Source organism: Amblyraja radiata, chromosome 4 (assembly GCF_010909765.2).
Source record: "Amblyraja radiata isolate CabotCenter1 chromosome 4, sAmbRad1.1.pri, whole genome shotgun sequence".
NCBI classification, from domain to species: Eukaryota; Metazoa; Chordata; class Chondrichthyes; order Rajiformes; family Rajidae; genus Amblyraja; species Amblyraja radiata.
In genome coordinates, this window is record NC_045959.1 from 103842378 (window position 1) to 103863366 (window position 20989).

General features: G+C 43.7%; 1 protein-coding gene across 10 annotated transcripts in view; it reads left to right on the forward strand.

The window, feature by feature from the left end:
* runx1t1 (RUNX1 partner transcriptional co-repressor 1) overlaps nt 1-20989 on the forward strand; it is a 156248-nt gene that overhangs the window by 111617 nt on the left and 23642 nt on the right. For all 10 annotated transcript variants that reach the window (XM_033020139.1, XM_033020138.1, XM_033020140.1 and 7 more), the window contains 4 exons: nt 939-1189; nt 2056-2141; nt 3176-3374; nt 14911-14976. In XM_033020139.1, coding sequence (XP_032876030.1) covers nt 939-1189; nt 2056-2141; nt 3176-3374; nt 14911-14976 — 602 coding nt within the window. The remainder of the gene's footprint in view (nt 1-938; nt 1190-2055; nt 2142-3175; nt 3375-14910; nt 14977-20989) is intronic.

Sequence of the window (20989 nt, forward strand, 5' to 3'; positions counted from 1 at the left end):
TGTCACGTGTACCGAGGTACGGTGAAAAGCTTTTGTTGCCTGCTAACCAGGCAGCGGAAAGACAATACATGATTACAATCGAGTCGTCCACAGTGTACAGATACATGAAAAAGGGAATAATGGGAATAACGTTGAGTGCAAGATAAAGCCAATAAAATCCAATGGTCTCCAATGAGGTGAATAGTAGTTTAGTTTAAGGTACACAAAAATGCTGGAGAAACTCAGCGGGTGCAGCAGCATCTATGGAGCGAAGGAAATAGGCAACGTTTCGGGCCGAAACCCTTCTTCAGATTGATGTTAGTTTAGTTTAGTTTAGAGATGTAGCACAGAAACAGGCCCTTCGGCCCACTGAGTCTGCATCGACCAGCGATCCCCACACATTAACACTATCCTCCACTAGGGACAATGTTTACATTATTATACCAAGCCAATTCACCTACAAACCCCTGTATGCCTTTGGAATGTGAGAGGAAACCAAAGTTCTCAGAGAAAACCCACGCAGGTCACGGGGGAGACCGTACAAACTCCGGTCAGGATCGAACACGGGTCTCTGGTGCTGTAAGGCAGCGACTCTCTGGCTGTGCCACTGTGCCGTCCAGTAGTTTAGGACTGCTCTTTGATTGTTGGTAGGATACGATACGATAGAAGTTTATTTATCCCTGGAGGGGAAATCGATCTGCCAACAGTCTTAAAAACACAAAATACACAAAACACATGAAACTAAAGTGACGAGTGGAAAGGCTTGAGGGATGTGCAAAGATTGGGGGGGGGTGGGGTGGGTGGGGGGGGGGGGGGGGGGGGGGAGGGGAGTCAGTCTCAGTCTACCCCACAGCAGAAGGGGGAGGAGTTGTAAAGTTTGATTAGCCGCAGGGAAGAAGGATCTCCTGTGGCGCTGTGTACACGGTTCAGTTGCCTGATTGTGCCGCCTGTTTTTGCAGAACCAAAGAGAATGGCTACGAGCGTGAGCCTTTGCACTCAGAGCATCATAGCAAGCGGCCCTGCACTATAAGTCCCAACCAACGGTTTAGTCCAAATAACGGCTTATCCTACCAGCCCAATGGCCTGCCTCACCCAACACCACCCCCACCTCAGCACTACCGTCTGGATGATATGGCCATGGCGCATCACTACAGGGATTCATACAGACATCCCAACCACAGAGACCTCAGGGACAGGAACAGACCTCTCGGTGAGTATCCGTTTCAGCGCCAGCTTCGGTTTAGCTTATCGTCACGTGCACCGAGGTACAGTGGAAATCTGCATGCCAAAACATCCACAAAATGAATATCGATGTATCTAACTTCAAGCAACCCTTTCACAAGGCACTAACTAAGTGATAGGAGCAGAATTAGGCCCGTCAATTCATCCCCTCTCTTATTTCCCTCTTTCATCCCCTCTCGCTTTCCCTCACTCCCCCACCCTAGTCGTCGTACTAGTTTCTCTGTCGTCCCGTTGAGTGTTCACTGTCCTTATCACCTACGCCGCAGCCAACAATGGACCATTGTGGGCTCCACCTTTCCTTGGATCACCGTCGCTTTTTGCATATCTTTCATTCATTTGTTCTATGGATCCTCTGCATCTCTCGTTTATCTTTCCCCCTTGACTAAGTTTGAAGAAAGGCCTCGACCCGAAACGCCACCTATTCCTTTTCTCCAGAGATGCTGCCTGACCCGCTGAGTTATTCCAGCACTTTGCGTCCGTCTTTGGTTTAAACCAGCATCCGCAGTTCCTTCCTGCGCATTCCGTAAAATAGCCCTTCCATTCGACTGATTTACCGTCAGCCGAACAGCCAAAGGCACCCGTAATGCCCGCGTACGAGAGGAAGATTTGCGTTGAGATGATGTATGTTTATTGTTACAATGGGCCATCGCTTGCCGACGGACTAGTGCGGTTAAACCGGCGGGCTTTGTTGAAGGATGGTCGCGTGGCTGTTAATGTCCGTGATGAGTATTGGAGCGATGGCGATGAGCTACTTGATGGATAATGTGAAAAAAAATGGCATGTTTTCCAGCGGAATAGCTTTGGAAGTCTGAAATTGTGTTCCACTGTTGGCAGGGATGCACGGCACCCGTCAAGAAGAAGTGATTGATCATAGACTAACGGACAGGGAGTGGGCAGAGGAATGGAAGCACCTTGATCATGTAAGAAAATATTGATCAATTTACCGAAAAGCTACCCTGAGGGGAATCAACTGCAATTTTATACATGCATCTAGCCTGAGTTTATGCTTACTCTTTTTAAAACTCTGAATGATTAAGAACATTTGCCAGATTCGGTAAACCGCTTGGCAATGTAAACACTAACTTTATGTAAAGATATTTTTTTAGTTCTGATTAAGAAAGAGTAAATCTGTATTATTTCATTTTTACAAAATTTAAAATTGGACTGAATGTTTACTTTGAGCATGGAAAGATAGATGAATGTGTAATATCTCAGAACTGATACTTAAGGCATGGTGTGTAAATAACGTTATCGTTTGTGAATATTGTTCATAGAGGAATGAGTAACATTTGAGAACTAGTACTTATTATATGTAGGTAATGTTATTGTATGTGTATATTATATTGAAGCATGAGTAACATCTCACAACTGGTATTTATTGTTTGTAAGTAATTATATTGTACATGAATATTATATAGAAGAATGAGTAACATTTCAGTAATGTTACTTATTATATCTAAGTAATGATATTATATGTGGATATTATATAGAAGAATGAGTAATATTTCAGATCTGGTGCTTATATCTAAGTAATGTTAATGTATAGAGGAATGAATAATATTTCAGAACAGGTACTTGTATAAATAATCTTATTGTGTGCGAATGTTGTACAGGGCAATGAGCAACATTTCAGAATTAGTACTTGCATGTAAGTAACGTTATTGTATGCGAATATTATATGGAGGAAAAAGTAACATTTCAGAACTAGTGCTTATTAAATGTAAGTAACACTCCAAAGACGTACGGGTATGTAGGTAAATTGGCTTGGTAAATGTCAAAAGTGTGTGTCGGGTAGTGTTAATGTGCAGGGAACGCTGGTTGGCTCGGACCCAGTCGGCCGAAGGCCCTGTTTCCGCGCTGTACCTCTAAACTAAACTAATGATACACTTTATTGTATGTGGAGGTAGGTGATCAGGAGTATTCACTCACTAATGCGTCCCTGGCATTGTTGCAGCTATTGAACTGTATCATGGATATGGTGGAGAAGACAAGGCGGTCACTTACGGTCCTTCGGCGATGTCAGGAGGCTGATCGCGAGGAGCTTAATTACTGGATCCGACGATACAGCGATGCAGAGGATATTAAAAAAGGAAGCAGCACCAGCAGCCACTCCAGACAACAGAGTCCCGTGAATGCAGAACCTGCCCAAATAGGTAATAATTGTCATCTGATGATTACTGTTTGTTTGTTTGTTTGCTTTTATATATGTGTGTGTGTGTCTGTATGTGTGTGTATTATATGAATAAAAAAATATATATGAGCACGCGCACACACACACACATATATATATACGAAAATTAGATAATGAAATTAATGAATATATTTATCTTAATAGTATATCTTCATAAATTAATATCTTCACATATGAAATAAGAAATAAATGTAAATATATTCATATATTCATTATATCATATATTTCATGATCTAATTTTCATACATATGTATGTGTGTGTGTGTGTGTATATATATCATATTATTAAGATAAATATATTCATTAATTTCATTATCTAATTTTCATATACATATATATATATACTAGACTAAGTGGGACCCGTTGGGTCCCAGCATCACACAGGAGTGCTGGTCATCCAACGCAATATTCCACCTCTCCACCAATTCTAATATTGGTGGCCAGTTGGGGGGGGGCGCTTTCTGGAGCGCTAGTATGGGTGTTGTGGGCTGAAGGGACTGGTTTCCAGAGGGCTAGTATGCAAATTGTGCGCCAAATGGATTCTTGGGCTGGCGTCTCAGTCAATCAAGCCTGTTGTGCTGGCAACTCACTCACTCACGGCTAATCCTTGAAATTCTATTTCAAGCAGGGTATAAGGCCACCAAATTCAAGTGCAGTTTCTTACCACTTCTAGCAGGGTGCAAGGCCACCAAATTCAAGTGCAGTTTCATACCATTTGAAGTAAGGTGCAAAGCCACTAAAGACAGCGAGTCGTGACCTCTCCCTCCTCCATCTTGCAGAGACTGAGCCACACCCACATTTCCGGGTTTTATAACCCCTCCCCCCCACCGGAAAAGGTGTGGCTTTCATGGAGTGATTGACAGGAGAGAGATTCTCAACATTTTAAAAAAAACTAATAACACTTTTATTTTTCATTGATGGGAAGAATTCTCTGCACCTGCTCAGCGGAGTAAGATGACCAAAAATCACAGTCGTAAGTGGTAGCGTTTTATCTAAAATCAATATACAGTGCAAACAGGAAGTAAGTGCATTTACAGTAGTGCCTTTAACTTCAAGCCAAAGCACCCAAGCCACCATTTGCAGTAAATAGTGCATTTCAACTTCAAGCCAATGCACCCAAGCCACCATTTGCAGTAAGTAGTACCTTTCAACTTCATGCCACCATTTGCAGTAAGTAGTGCCTTTCAACTTCAAGCCAATGCACCCGCCACCATTTGCAGTAAGTAATGCCTTTTAACTTCAAGCCATTGCATCCAAGCCACCATTTGCAGTAAGTAGTGCCTTTCAACTTCAAGCCTAAGCAACCAAGCCACCATTTGCAGTAAGTAGTGCCTTTCAACTTCAAGCCAATGCACCCACGCCCCCATTTGCAGTAAGTAATGCATTTTAACTTCAAGCCATTGCACCCAAGCTACCATTTGCAGTAATAGGTGCCTTTCAACTTCAAGCCACACCCAAGCCACCATTTGCAGTAAGTAGTGCCTTTCAACTTCAAGCCACACCCAAGCCATCATTTGCAGTAAGTGGTGTCTCTCAACTTCAAGCCACACCCAAGCCATAATTTGCAGTAATAGTGCCTTTCAACTTCAAGCCAAAGCTCCCAAGCCACCATTTGCAGTAAGTAGTGCCTTTCAACTTCAAGCCACAATTTGCAGTAAGTAGTGCCTTTCAACTTCAAGCCAATGCACCCACACCCCCATTTGCAGTAAGTAATGCATTTTAACTTCAAGCCATTGCATCCAAGCCACCACCTGCAGTTAGTGCCTTTCAACTTCAAACCAAAGCTCCCAAGCCACCATTTGCAGTAAGTAGTGCATTCAACTTCAAGCCAAAGCACCCAAGCCACCATCTGCAGGAAGTAGTGCCTTTCAACTTCAAGCCAAAGCAACCAAGCCACCATTTGCAGTAATAGTGCCTTTCAACTTCAAGCCACAGCTCCCAAGCCACCATTTGCAGTACGTAGTGCCATTCAACGTCATGCCACCATTTGCAGTAAGAGGCGCCTTTCAACTTCAACCCAAAGCACCCAAGCCACCATTTGCAGTAAGTAGTGCCTTTCAACTTCATGCCACCATTTGCAGTAAGTGGTGCCTTTCAACTTCAAGCCACACCCAAGCCATCATTTGCAGTAAGTAGTGCCTTTCAACTTCAAGCCAAAGCAACCAAGCCACCATTTGCAGTAAGTAGTGCCTTTCAACTTCAAACCAAAGCTCCCAAGCCACTATTTGCAGTTAGTGCTTTCAACTTCAAGCCAAAGCACCCAAGCCACCATTTGCAGTAAGTAGAGACTTTCAACTTCAAGCCAAAGCAACCAATCCACCATTTGTAGTAAGTAGTGCCCTTCAACTTCATGCCACCATTTGCAGTAAGTGGTGTCTTTCAACTTCAAGCCACACCCAAGCCGCCATTTGCAGTAAGTAGTGCCTTTCAACTTCAAGCCAAAGCAACCAAGCCACCATTTGCAGTAAGTAGTGCCTTTCAACTTCAAACCAAAGCTCCCAAGCCACTATTTGCAGTTAGTGCTTTCAACTTCAAGCCAAAGCACCCAAGCCACCATTTGCAGTAAGTAGAGACTTTCAACTTCAAGCCAAAGCAACCAATCCACCATTTGCAGTAAGTAGTGCCCTTCAACTTCATGCCACCATTTGCAGTAAGTGGTGTCTTTCAACTTCAAGCCACACCCAAGCCACCATTTGCAGTAAGTAGTGCCTTTCAACTTCAAGCCAAAGCAACCAAGCCACCATTTGCAGTAAGTAGTGCCTTTCAACTTCAAGCCAAAGCAACCAAGCCACCATTTGCAGTAAGTAGTGCCTTTCAACTTCAAGCCACAATTTGCAGTAAGTAGTGCCTTTCAACTTCAAGCCAATGCACCCACACCCCCATTTGCAGTAAGTAATGCATATTAACTTCAAGCCATTGCACCCAAGCCACCATCTGCAGTTAGTGCCTTTCAACTCCAAGTCACACCCAAGCTTTAGAACCAATAATCATTTTTTTGCAAGCTTTAGAACCAATAGAGACACTTTGTGCAAGCTTAGAACCAATAGAGACACTTTGTGCAAGCTTTAGAACCAATAGACTTTTTTTGCAAGCTTTAGAACCAATAGAGATATTTTTGCAAGCTTAGAACCAATAGAGACATTTTTTTGCAAGCTTTAGAACCAATAGAGACACTTTGTGCAAGCTTTAGAACCAATAGACTTTTTTTGCAAGCTTTAGAACCAAGACATTTTTTCGCAAGCTTTAGAACAAATAGACATATTTTTGCAAGCTTTAGAACCAATAGACGTATTTTTGCAAGCTATAGAACCAATAGACATTTTGTGCAAGCTTTAGAACCAATAGAGACATTTTTTTGCAAGCTTTAGAACCAATAGACATTGTTTTGCAAGCTTTAGAACCAATAGACATTGTTCTGCAAGCTTTAGAACCAATAGACACTTTTTTTGCAAGCTTGAGAACCAATAGACACTTTTTTTGCAAGCTTAGAACCAATAGAGACATATTTTTGCCAGCTTTAGAACCAATAGACATATTTTTGCAAGCTTTAGAACCAATAGAGGCATTTTTTGCAAGCTTTCAAACCAATAGACACTTTTTGCAAGCTTTAGAACCAATAGACATAATTTTGCAAGCTTTAGAACCAATAGACACTTTACTTGCAAGCTTTAGAACCAATAGACATTTTTTTGCAAGCTTTAGAACCAATAGATACATTTTTTGCAAGCTTTAGAACCAATTGAGACACTTTTTGCAAGCTTTAGAACCAATAGACATTTTTTGAAAGCTTCGAACCAATAGACATTTTTTTGCAAGCTTTAGAACCAATAGACACTTTTTTTGCAAGCTTTAGAACCAATAGACACATTCTGCAAGCATTGTAGAACCAAAAGAGACACCTTTTGCAAACATTTTAGAACCAATAGACACTTTTTGCAAACATTTTAGAACCACTAAGGACACTTACATTTGAGTAGACATGTGTTCAGTGTTATTCACAGCTCAGAGAAACGTGACCCTCTGCCTTCCTCCATCTTGAAGAGACTGTGTGGCACACCACTTCCTGGTTTTATAGTCCCTCCCCCCTGCCGCCAGCGGGGCAGCAGAGAGAATGGGGAATTTTGTAAAAACATTAATATCTCTGTCATTTTTAATCAACGGGAAAAATCCTCGGCACACATGTGGCGGAGGGGGCTCTGAACGAGGTGGCCAAAAATGACGGCCGGTCAAGAACAGACTTTTAGTAATATAGATATGTGTGTGTGTATGTTCATATATATATTTTTATTCATATTATATAACCTGCTCCATAATGTTGTGCAATGAAGCTAATAATGCTGCTGGTATCTTGTACACTTGGTGCCGGCTCTAGAGTAATGTAAATCGGGCTCCGATATAGAAGATAGACACAAAGCACTGGAGTAACTCAGCGGGTCAGGCAGCATCTCTGGAGAGAAGGAATGGGTGACATTTTGGGTTGAGACCCTTCTTCAGACTGAGAGCCGGGGGAGAGGGAAACGAGAGAAATAGACAGCACTTAGAACAAATGAATGAAAGATATGCAAAGAGCAACGGTGGTCAAGGCAAGGTGGAGTCCACAATGGTCCATTGTTGGCTGTGGGCTAGGTGTAAACGTGTTATACAGACAGTGAAATGCAACAGGACGGCAGTGAAACTAGTATGATGACTAGGGTGGGGGAGGGACAGAGAGAGAGGGGATGCAAGGGTTACACAAAATGGATAGACACAAAATCTTGGAAAAACTCAGCGGGTCAGGCAGCATCTCTGGAGAAAAGGAATAGGTGACATTTTGGGTGGAGACTTCATCATCCATCATATATGGATTATATCAGACTGGTCAATATAGAATATAGAACATAGGACAGTACAGCACAAGAACAGTCCTTTTGGCCCACAATGTTTGTGCTGAACATGGTGCCAAGATCAGCTGTGATCTGCCTCACATGATCCATATCGTCCATTCATGATCCATATCATTCCATTCATGATCCATATCATTCCATATCCATAAGCCTAACTTAAAGTGTGTAGGGAGGAACTGCAGGTGCTGGTTTAAGCCGAAGGGAGTCACAAAAAGTTGGAGTAATTCAGCAGGACAGGCTGCGTCTCCGGAGAGAAGGGTTGGGTGACGTTTCAGGTCGAGACCCTTCCGTCATCCATTCCTTCTCTCCAGAGATGCTGCCTGTCCCGCTGAGTTACTCCAGCTTTTTGAGCCTATCTTAAAGTCCCTTAAATGCCACTATAGTATCTTTCTCCACCTCTATCCCCTGCAGCACATTCCAGATACTTGCCACTCTCTATTTAGTGGCATCTTCTTTAAACTTTGTCCCCGCTTAAAGCTGTCCTCTAGTTATCCACAATAACTCAGCAGGTCCAGACTATTAGCTTATTTTGAAGTCCTCAAGGTATGCCTACGTTGGAGAAGTTCTCCTCAAGATAAGACCTCTTGTATTTGGCTTTTCTGGGGGAAAAGGTTCTGACTGTCTATCCTATCAATGCCTCTCATCATTTTATATACTTATGTCAGGGTGTTTCCGTTTGAAAGTATAATGTGGCCGGATCCACAATTGGTGTACCTGATGCACTCGTAAATCAGAGTGTGAAATAGAGTGTGAGAGAGAGTGCGTGTGAGTGTGAGAGAGGGTGTGAGAGAGAGAGTGTGTGAGAGTGTGAGTGAGAGTGAGAGTGTGAGTGTGAGTGTGAGTGTGTGAGAGAGTGAGTGAATGAGAGAGTGTGAGAAAATGTGTGAGAGTGTGAGTGAGAGAGTGTTGTGTGAGAGTGTGAGTGAGAGAGTGTTGTGTGAGAGTGTGAGTGAGAGAGTGTGAGAGAGTGTGAGAGAATGTGTGAGAGTGTGAGTGAGAGAGTGTGAGAGAGAGTGTGAGAGAGAGTATGAGAGTGAGAGAGAGAGTGTGAGAGTGTGAGTGAGAGAGTGAGAGAGAGAGAGTGTGAGAGAGAGAGTGTGTGAGTGTGTGTGAGAGAGTGTGAGAGAGAGTGTGTGAGTGTGAGAGAGAGTGTGTGAGTGTGAGAGAGAGTGTGAGAGAGAGTGTGTGAGTGTGAGAGAGAGTGTGAGAGAGAGTGTGTGAGTGTGAGAGAGAGTGTGAGAGAGAGTGTGAGAGAGAGTGAGAGAGTGTGAGAGAGAGTGTGTGAGTGTGAGAGAGAGTGTGAGAGAGAGTGTGAGAGAGAGAGAGTGTGAGTGTGAGAGAGAGAGAGAGCAGAGGAGGGTGAGAGAGAGGGAGAGAGTGTGAGGAGAGGAGGTGTGAGGTGAGAGAGAGTGTGAGAGAGATCAGGGTGTGGTGAGTGTGAGAGAGTGGTGAGAGCGAGTGTGAGAGAGAGTGAGAGAGTGTGAGAGAGTGTGTGAGTGGAGGAGAGAGTGTGGTGAGAGTGAGTGTGAGGAGAGAGAGTGTGCGAGAGAGTGAGAGAGAGTGAGAGAGAGAGAGAGAGAGAGTGATGAGAGGTGAGAGAGAGTGTGAGAGAGGGTGAGAGAGGTGAGAGAGGGAGTGTGAGAGAGAGTGTGTGAGTGTGAGAGAGAGTGTGAGAGAGAGTGTGAGAGAGAGTGTGAGAGAGAGAGTGAGGAGGGTGAGAGAGTGAGAGAGAGGTGTGGAGAGATGGTGGATGTGAGAGAGAGTGTGAGAGAGCGTGAGAGAGAGTGAGGAGAGTGTGAGAGAGCGGAGAGAGAGAGTGGAGAGAGAGGTGGAGAGAGTTGAGAGAGAGTGTGAGAGAGAGTGTGAGAGAGGAGTGAGAGTGCGTGAGAGAGAGTGAGAGAGTGTGAGAGAGAGTGTGTGAGTTGAGAGAGGAGTGGTGAGAGAGGGTGAGAGAGAGTGAGAGAGGAGCTGTGTGAGAGTGAGAGAGAGTGTGGAGAGTGTGAGAGGGAGTGGTGAGTGTGAGAGAGAGTGTGAGAGAGAGTTGAGAGCGAGTGAGAGAGAGTGAGAGAGAGAGTGTGAGAGAGAGTGAGAGAGGTGAGAGAGAGTCGAGAGAAGAGAGGGAGAGAGAGAGTGGGAGAGAGAGTGGGAGAGAGTGGGAGAGAGAGAGTGTGGGAGAGAGTGTGAAAGAGAGAGTGTGTGGGAGAGAGAGTGTGAGAGAGAGTGAGAGAGAGAGTGTGAGAGAGAGTGAGAGAGAGTGTGAGAGAGAGTGAGAGAGAGTGTGTGAGTGTGAGAGAGAGTGTGAGAGAGAGAGTGAGAGAGTGTGAGAGAGAGTGTGTGAGTGTGAGAGAGAATGTGAGAGAGTGAGAGAGTGTGAGAGAGAGTGATGAGAGAGAGTGTGGAGAGAGTGAGAGGAGAGAGTGGAGAGAGAGGGAGAGAGAGAGAGTGTGAGGGAGAGAGAGTGAGAGAGAGTGTGAGAGAGAGTGAGAGAGAGTGTGTGAGTGTGAGAGAGAGTGTGAGAGAGAGAGTGAGAGAGTGTGAGAGAGAGTGTGTGAGTGTGAGAGAGAGTGTGAGAGAGAGTGTGAGAGAGAGTGAGAGAGAGAGTGAGAGAGAGTGAGAGAGAGTGTGAGAGAGTGAGAGAGTGTGAGAGAGAGTGTGTGAGAGAGAGTGAGAGAGAGTGTGTGAGAGAGTGAGAGAGAGTGTGTGAGAGAGTGTGAGAGAGAGTGAGAGAGAGTGTGAGAGAGTGAGAGAGAGTGTGAGAGAGTGTGAGAGGGAGTGTGTGAGTGTGAGAGAGAGTGTGAGAGAGAGTGTGAGAGAGAGTGAGAGAGAGTGAGAGAGAGAGTGTGAGAGAGAGTGAGAGAGTGTGAGAGAGAGTGAGAGAGAGTGAGAGAGAGAGTGTGAGAGAGAGTGAGAGAGAGTGAGAGAGTGTGAGAGAGAGTGAGAGAGAGAGTGTGAGAGAGAGTGAGAGAGAGTGAGAGAGTGTGAGAGAGAGTGTGTGAGAGAGTGAGAGAGTGTGAGAGAGAGTGAGAGAGAGAGTGTGAGAGAGTGAGAGAGAGTGTGAGAGAGAGAGTGAGAGAGAGTGAGAGAGTGTGAGAGAGAGTGTGAGAGAGTGTGAGAGGGAGTGTGTGAGTGTGAGAGAGAGTGTGAGAGAGAGAGTGTGAGAGAGAGTGTGAGAGAGAGAGTGAGTGAGAGTGTGAGTGTGAGAGAGAGTGTGTGAGTGTGAGAGAGAATGTGTGAGTGTGAGAGAGAGTGAGAGAGAGTGTGTGAGAGAGAGTGTGAGAGAGAGAGTGTGAGAGAGTGTGAGAGGGAGTGTGTGAGTGTGAGAGAGAGTGTGAGAGAGTGTGAGAGGGAGTGTGTGAGTGTGAGAGAGAGTGTGAGAGAGAGTGTGTGAGAGAGAGTGTGAGAGAGAGAGTGAGTGAGAGTGTGAGTGTGAGAGAGAGTGTGAGCGTGAGAGGGAGTGTGAGCGAGTGTGTGAGTGTGAGAGAGATGGTGAGAGAGGGTGAGCGAGAGAGTGAGAGAGTGTGGCAGTGTGTGAGTATGTCAGTGTGTGAGAGAGTGTCAGTGAGTGTGTCAGGGTGTGTGTCAGGGTGTGTGTCAGCATGTGTGTGTGTATGTGTGTCAGTCTGTGAGAGTGTGTCAGTGAGTGGGTGTGTGTGTTAGCTCCAGTAAACAGCTGGCAATGTCATTGGCCTTGAGAAATCCAACGTCTGGTCTCCCGTCACCTCTGAACATCGTCCGGCCAACAAGTAGCGACTGACAGATGGAGACATTTGCAGTCAGCTGAGCAGGCGGACATGTTATGTTGCACCTCCCTCTGAGCCTGACAAATGCAGTCAATGTTGGCTGGAGAATTAGTGCAGCGTGAGAAAGCCCATCGCTATGGTCCGTGTGATTATCTTAGCAAGTGTGAATCACTGGTGGTATTTGTGGATGCCCTGTCATCTGACAATTATTGGTGGTTTGTGTTTATATGTGAGTGCGAGTTTGTATTATACGAATATACACTATATGTGTGTCAGTGTGTGTGTGTGTGTGAGTTACTTTTATATATATATATTTTTTCATATATTTCATTATCTAATTTTCATTTTTATATATATGTGTGTGTGTGTATTATATGAATGCATATATATATTCATATAAAACACACATATATGAAAATTAGACAATGAAATATATGAAATAAATGAAAGAAAAAAAAAAAAAAATATATATATATATATATACACACAACAGAATATATATACATGCACACAAATGATATGTAAAGATAGTATGTAAACATAGTACTCTGTAAAGCAACATGACAATTGAAAAAAAGTTGTGTTTCATTATCTAATTTTCATATATATAACTTTTTTCATTAATTATATTATTTACAGAGTACATGGTTTGCCTACTATGTTTACATATTCTGGTATAATAAATGACAATATAATAAAGAAAAAGGTTATATTTATATAAATAACATTTTACCTCATTTTCATACATAACTTTTTTTTCAATTATTATAGTCATATATAACCATATAACCATATAAGCATATAACAATTACAGCACGGAAACAGGCCATCTCGTCCCTACAAGTCCGTGCCGAACAACTTTTTTCCCTTAGTCCCACCTGCCTGCACTCATACCATAACCCTCCATTCCCTTCTCATCCATATGCCTTTCCAATTTATTTTTAAATGATACCAACGAACCTGCCGCCACCACTTCCACTGGAAGCTCATTCCACACCGCTACCACTCTCTGAGTAAAGAAGTTCCCCCTCATGTTACCCCTAAACTTCTGTCCCTTAATTCTGAAGTCATGTCCTCTTGTTTGAATCTTCCCTATTTTCAAAGGGAAAAGCTTGATCACATCAACTCTGTCTATCCCTCTCATCATTTTAAAGACCTCTATCAAGTCCCCCCTTAACCTTCTGCGCTCCAGAGAATAAAGACCTAACTTATTCAACCTATCTCTGTAACTTAGTTGTTGAAACCCAGGCAACATTCTAGTAAATCTCCTCTGTACTCTCTCTATTTTGTTGACATCCTTCCTATAATTGAGCGACCAAAATTGTACACCATACTCCAGATTTGGTCTCACCAATGCCTTGTACAATTTTAACATTACACCCCAGCTTCTATACTCAGACTTATATATATAGTCAGACTATAGTCAGAAAATGCTGGAATAATTCAGCGGGACAGGCAGCATCTCTGGAGAGAAGGAACGGGTGACGTTTCAGGTCGAGACCCTTCTTCAGAGTCTGAAGAAAGGTCTTGACCTGAAACGTCACCCATTCCTTCTCCCCAGAGCTGCTGCCTGACCCGCTGAGTTACTCCAGCATTTTGTGTCTACCTTCGATTTAAACCAGCATCTGCAGTTCTTTCCTACACATATGTATAGTCGTATGTCCCCAGACAGAACAATGAAATTCTTGCTTGCTGCAGCACAACAGAATATGTAAGCATATTACACTGTAAACCATATAATAAAGGAAAACAAGCTATATGGAAAAAAAGTTACATAGATATGAAAATGAGGTAATTATTGAAATAACTTTTTTCTTTTATATATTTTAAACGTTAAAAAAAGATATATAAATATATATAACTTTTTTTGCTTCATTATACTTATGGTGTGTATATATAAGTAAGTAAGTATGTTTATTGGCCAAGTATTCACATACAAGGAATTTGCCTTGGTGCTCCGCCCACAAGTAACAACATGACATACAGTGACAGTTACGAATGACTCCGAAAACACTAAACATTAATAATAATAGGATGTTATATTACATATATATATGTGTGTGTGTGTGTAATGTATATATATATACGGTTATTTATATATGTCATGGCAATTTCAAACTATTCCAAGCTTCAGCTTTCCATTGCCATTAGGACACAAGCAGGGAGGAGTGAATGTACATAGCCGATAGCAACAGTAACTAGAGAGTCAAGAGAGTTTTATTGTCATGTGTCCCAGATAGGACAATGACATTCTTGCTTACTGCAGCACAACAGAATATGTAAACATAATACAGAACAGGAGATAAAAGTTCAGTGTGTCTATATACCATAGACCATATATATACATATACACAATAAATAAACAGATAAAGTGCAATAGTAATAATAGACTGGTATTTGTTTGATGTTGTGTTTAATAGCCTGATGGCTGTGGGGAAGTAGCTGTTCCTGAACCTGGATGTTCCAGATTTCAAGCTCCTGTACCTTCTCCCCGATGGCAGTGGAGAGATGAATGTGTGGCCAGGGTGGTGTGGGTCTTTGATGATGTTTAAGTAAGAATATGCCAACAGTAACTAGCCTAAGTAAGAATGGCTCCTAAATATATATAACTTGTTTTCCTTTATTATATTGTTTACAGTGCACTATGTTCACATATTCTGTTGTGCTGCTGCAATTAAGAATGTCATTGTTCTGTCTGGGACATATGACAATAAAACACTCTGGGCCCTTGGGTGACATTGACTGTAACATGCTTGCCACAGTCCACACTTTCACTTGTCCTGTAAAGCTTCTGACTGAAGAGTGAGCCTCTGTAAAGATGCATAAAGTTACCCAGAAATAGATGTGCTCACAATATATTTATTTTCCTCTCCAGATTCCCATCGGGAGTTCCTTCACAGGCCACCTGGCCATTTGCCAGAGGAAATATGGAAAAAAGCTGGTAAATATTTCTCTGGAAATGGGTGGGGACAGGGTTGGTTGCGAAAAGCATGTGTGTGTGTACATATATTTTGTTTTAGTTGAGTTTAGAGATACAGCACGGAAACAGGCCCTTCGGCCCACCGAGTCCGCACCGACCAGTGATCCCCGCACACTAACACTATCCTACACGCATTTTCAGCAAGCCAATTAACCTACAAACCTGTACGTCTTTGGAGTGTGGGAAGAAACCGAAGATCTTGGCGTAAACCAAGCAGGTCACGGGGAGAACGTACAAATTCGGTACAGAGTAGCACCTGTGGCCAGGATCGAACCCGGGTATCTGGTATTACTGTGGTTAATGTGCGGGGATCACTGGTCAGTGCAGTGGGACTCAGTGGGCCGAAGGACCTGTTTCCACACTGTGTCTCTAAACTGAACTAAACTAAACTTTTGTCAGTGTCCTCACAGTAAAGTTAGTGATATTTACAATCTGGGGAATGCTTTAGGAATAAAATTAAAATGCACACAACCTAAACCTGACCCAACCAAGACCAATCTGAACCCTCCATGAGCATAGGGACAGAATTCCCATGCAAAAAAACACAAAGTGCTGGGGGAACTCTGTGGGTCGGGCGGCACCTCTGGAGTTTGCATTGGAGTAACTCAATAGGTCAGACAGCTTCTCCGAGTCTGAAGAAGGGTACGGTCCTGAAACGTCTACCATCTATGTTCTCCAGAGTTGCCGCCTGACCCGCTGAGTTACTCCAGCACTTTGCGTGCGTTTTGATGAACTTCGGGACGTTTAGGTTTACCCAGGCTCCCCCCCCAACCAATGGATTGGTATTAATGTAACCATCTCAGGTGATCCTTTTGGGGGATATTGATGAAGCGATGATGCCCAGCTGCCCATGATATGAGAATATTATTGATTTCTCAAGCCAGACCAACATAACAGTCCTAAGATAGACACAAAATGCAGGAGTAACTCAGCAGGACAGGCAGCATCTCTGGAGAGAAGGAGAGAAGAACTCACGGACTTCATTAACTTCACTACTAATTTCTATCCTGCACTCAAATTCACCTGGACCAACTCCCTCCAACACCTCCTTCCGTTTCTTGATCTTACCATCACATGAGGTCATAAGTGATAGGAGCAGAAGTAGGCCATTGTCTACTCCATCATTCAATCATGGCTGATCTATCTCTCCCTCCTAACCCAATTCTCTGCCTTCCCCCCATAATCCCTGACACCCGTAATAATCAAGAGATAGACTATCGACTAACATCTATTATAATTCCTTCTCTCCAGAGATGGTGCCTGTCCCGCTGAGTTACTCCAGATTTTGTGTTTATCTTCAGTGTTAAACAGCATCTGCAGCTCATCCAGGGCGCAGATGCGTAGTAGACGGAGGAATTGGGAGTAGGGGATAGAGTCTTTACAGGAAGCAGGGTGGGAAGAAGTGTAGTCTAGATAACTATGGGAGTCAGTGGGTTTGTAATAGGTGTCAGTCAATGGTCTGTCTCCTGTGATGGAGACGATGAGATCTAGAAATGGTAGGGAGATGTAGGACATCTCCTTTAAGAATAAGGAGTAAGCAATTTAGAACGGAGAGTGGTGAGTCTGTGGAATTCTCTGCCTCAGAGGGCGGTGGAGGCAGGTTCTCTGGATGCTTTCAAGAGAGAGCTGGATAGGCTCTTAAAAATAGCGGAGTCAGGGAATATGGGGAGAAGGCAGGAACAGGGTACTGATGATCAGGGGATGATCAGCCATGATCACATTGAAGAGCCGAATGGCCTACTCCTGCACCTATTGTCTATTGTCTATTGACATGGTCCAAGTGAATTTGAGTGCAGGACGTGAAGTTGATGAAGTCAGTGAGTTCTGCATGGGTGCAGGAGGTAGCACCAATGCAGTTGTCAATGTAGCGGAGGTAGAGTTCAGGGATCGAGCCAATGTACGCCTGGAACAGTGATTGTTCGACATACCCTACAAAGAGTCAGGCATAGGTGGGGCCCATGCGAGTGCCCAAAGCTACGCCTTTGACTTGGAGGAAGTGGGATTAGTTGAAGGACAAACTCAGTATGGATCCTCTAAAGCTTGAGACAGGTGGTCAAGTTCAACTTATGATCCCCAAATCTTATTTGTGATCATTTGGTTTCAGAAATAGCGTGAGCATGTTGGCATTGTTGTTAATAGCAAAGTACCCCACATAATCTTACCCACTCCACTTTAGGTCATGCTTTCAGTGTGTTTTCCCCTATGGCACGATGGTGCAGCGGTAGATTTGCTGCCTTGCAGCGCCAGAGACCCGGGTTCGATCCTGACTACGGGTGCAGTCTGTATGGAGTTTGTACGTTCTCCCTGTGACCTGCGTGGGTTTTCTCCAAGATCTTCGGTTTCCTCCCACACTCCAAAGACATACAGGTTTGTAGGTTAATTGGCTTGGTTTAATTGTGAAATTGTCCCTAGTGTGTGTAGGGTAGTATTAGTGTGCCGGGGGGGGGGGGGGGGGGGCTCGATGGGCCGAAGGACCTGTTTCTGCGCTGTATCTCTAAACTAAACTAAAACCAGATTCAACAGAAGGTAATCTTTTTGTTTTAAATTCAAAAGAATGCAGATGCTGAAAATTGGAAAATGCTGTAATCACTCAACAGATAATTTCTCTGTTATCACTTCCAAGATCAAACATATACCTCTGCTCACTATAGTATAAGTATTCTGATTTAGTTTAGTTTATTGTCATGTGGAACGAGGTACAGTGAAAAGCTTTTGTTGCATGCTAACCAGTCAGCGGAAAGACAATACATGATTGCAAGATTGCAATTAAAGAAAGCTAATGGAATGTTGGCCTTCATAACAAGAGGATTTCAGTATAGGAGTAGAGAGGTTATTCTGCAGTTGTATAGGGCTCTGGTGAGACCACATCTGGAGTATTGTGTACATTTTTGGTCTCCTAATTTGAGGAAGGACATCCTTGTGATTGAGGCAGTGCAGCGTTGGTTCACGAGGTTGATCCCTGGGATGGCGGGACTGTCATATGAGGAAAGATTGATAAGACTAGGCTTGCATTCATTGGAGTTTAGAAGGATGAGGGGCATCTTGTAGAAACATATAAAATTATAAAAGGACTGGACAAGCGAGATGCAGGAAAAATGTTCCCAATGTTGGGCGAGTCCAGAACCAGGGGCCACAACCTTCGAATAAAGGGGAGGCCAATTCAAGCTGAGGTGAGAAAAAAATGTTTTCACCCAGAGAGTTGTGACTTTGTGGAATTCCCTGCCACAGAGGGCAGTGGAGGCCAAATCACTGGATGGATTTAAGAGAGAGTTACTTAGAGCTCTAGGGGCTAGTGGAATCAAGGGATATGGGGAGAAGGCAGGCACGGGTTATTGATAGGGGACGATCAGCCATGATCACAATGAATGGTGGTGCTGGCTCGAAGGACCGAATGGCCTCCTCCTGCACCCATTTTCTATGTTTCTCTGTTTCAATCAAGCTGTTTACAGTTTACAGCTACAGGGTGAGGTGAACAATGTATAGTGCAAGATACAATGTGTTTTATTGTTGAAACACAAGGGACTATGCATGTCGGAATCTTGAGCAAAATATAATGTGCTGGAAGAATTTTGGGTCTGTAGAATGGTCCAGACCCGATGCATGGTTTCTCCATTCACTCAGCAGATGCTGCCTGATCTGCCGAGTTCCTCCAGTAGCTTGTGTGAATAACCTTGCATCCCCACAAAACAGTCATGTTACATTTCATTGTAATAGAGATTAAGGAGTCTTTATTCTGCCATATATTATACATTATGTTGTTGATTTATCCAGTTCTATTAATTTTATTGGATTGCATTAGATTTTCAAAGAGAAATTATGGTTTAAATATGTAAGAAGGTTTCGGGTGGAGACTGAAGACGGATCTCGATCCGAAACGTCACCCATTCCTTTTCTCCAGAGATGCTGCCTGTCCCGCTGAGTTACTCCAGCTTTTTGTGTCTTAATGGTTTAAATGTTAGGGAGAAAAGAGTATTTTATGGGCAAGTGTGTTTAGTTCCTCTGCCTATCCTTAGCCCCACGTCCCCGTCCCTTTTCATCTGTGCATTAACTGCCTCATACTGTGTTTTGTATTGAATTCTGTCTTTACTTTGTGTACTAGTCATGTCTCTACTATTTATTTCATTCCCCTTACATGTTTTTCCTCTACATGCTCAATTTTTGTAAGGTGTCCTTGAGACTCTTGAAAGGCGCCCATAAATAAAATTTATTATTATTATTATTATTATTATTAGTTCACTCTAGTTTACTTTAAATATACATCGTGGCAACGGGCCCCTCCTTCCACCGAGTCCACGACGACCAGTGATCATCCGAACACTAGTTCTATCCTAGTGTGTGGCCAGGGTGGGTCCTCGATGATACTGCCTGCCTTTTTTTGGATTGTTAGCTAGGAGAAGGTGACAACGAACCTCACAGAGGTAAAAATTAATCAAGGGGACAGTCAGACTGGTCACAGAACTAGGATGGGGGAGGGATGGAGAGAGAGGGAAAACAAGGGTTACTTGAAATCAGAGACGTCAACATTCATCCCACTGCCCAAGTGAAATATGAGGTGCTGTTCCTCCAATTTGCTTTGGGCCTCACCCAGACAGTGGAGGAGGCCCAGGACAGAAAGGCCACTGTTGGAATGGGAAGGGGGAGTTAAAGTGCTAAGCATCCAGGAGATCGCGTAGGCCTAGGCGGACTGACGGTGGTGAATTGGGCCCTTTTTTTGCTGCAGAGGTCAATTTCATTTGTCAGAGAAAATTATCTGGAATACTTATCTCGGTGTCTCCTTTATTTTTCACTGCTTCCTTTGTGCTAATTCCAATCCAATTACCTTTTTGTATGCAGTCTCCCTGTATACAAAGTTTCTTAATGCTGCGGCTTTTAGACAAAGAGCTGAGGATGTGTTTGTTTTGGGACTTGTCATTCTGTGAAACGAGGCAGGATCATTTGTGTGTCTCTTTATGGGGGGGGGGAACAAGCCTTTAGCAATATCCCAGGTGGTCTTTGTCCATGTCTCGAAGGTGTACGTATTATTCATATGATATATAGAGTCGAACTAAAAACTGTGAAATAACCCATTGAAAAGATAGCTAGACAATTACCATTTCACACTCTGCGAGATGAAGAAACATAAACTGTCATAAATTACATTTTTAATTTATCGCCCAATAATCTACATCTACATTTCTCTGATGGCTCATTGAGTATCACCACCATCTGGCGTAGCTCCACGCCATTTCGGATCATGAGGTCCCCCGTTCTAGGGTCGGTCTCTGCTTGGTTAGCTGATAACTATTTTGAACAGCTTGCCACGACTTGCAAGTGAAACATGTCAGCTTTGCATCGAGCGCGAGAAAACTTTCATTACTTTCATGAATTGTCACTTTCAAGGGAGGGAGGTGGCAACACAGGCTTAGTTTTTAGATAATAGACGATAGGTGCAGGAGTAGGCCATTCGGCCCTTTGAGCCAGCACCGCCATTCACTGTGATCATGGCTGATCATCCACATGCAGTACCCAGTTCCTGCCTTTTCCCCATGTCCCCTGACTCAGCTATCTTTAAGAGCTCTATCTAATGTTATAGTTTAGAGATAGCACCCAAAACAGGCCCTTTGGCCCACTGGGTCTGCGCCTCCCAGCGATCCCCGCACACTAACACCATCTTACACACACACACTGCGAACAATTTACATTTACACCATGCCAATTAACCTACAAACCATGTACGCCTTTGGAGTGTGGGAGGAAACCGAAGATCTCGGAGAAAACCCCACAGGGGGGGAGAACGTACGAACTCCGTACAGACAAGCACCCATAGTCGGGATGGACCCGGGTCTCTGACGCTGTAAGGCAGCAACTCTACCGCTGCGCCACCGTGCCGTGCTTGAGGCTTGTAGAATTGGGAAAGGAAACATAAATATGCTTGCAATTTCTGCACCTTGTTGCGGTGCTGCCGTAAGTAAGAGTTTCAGTGTTCCGTTTCGGT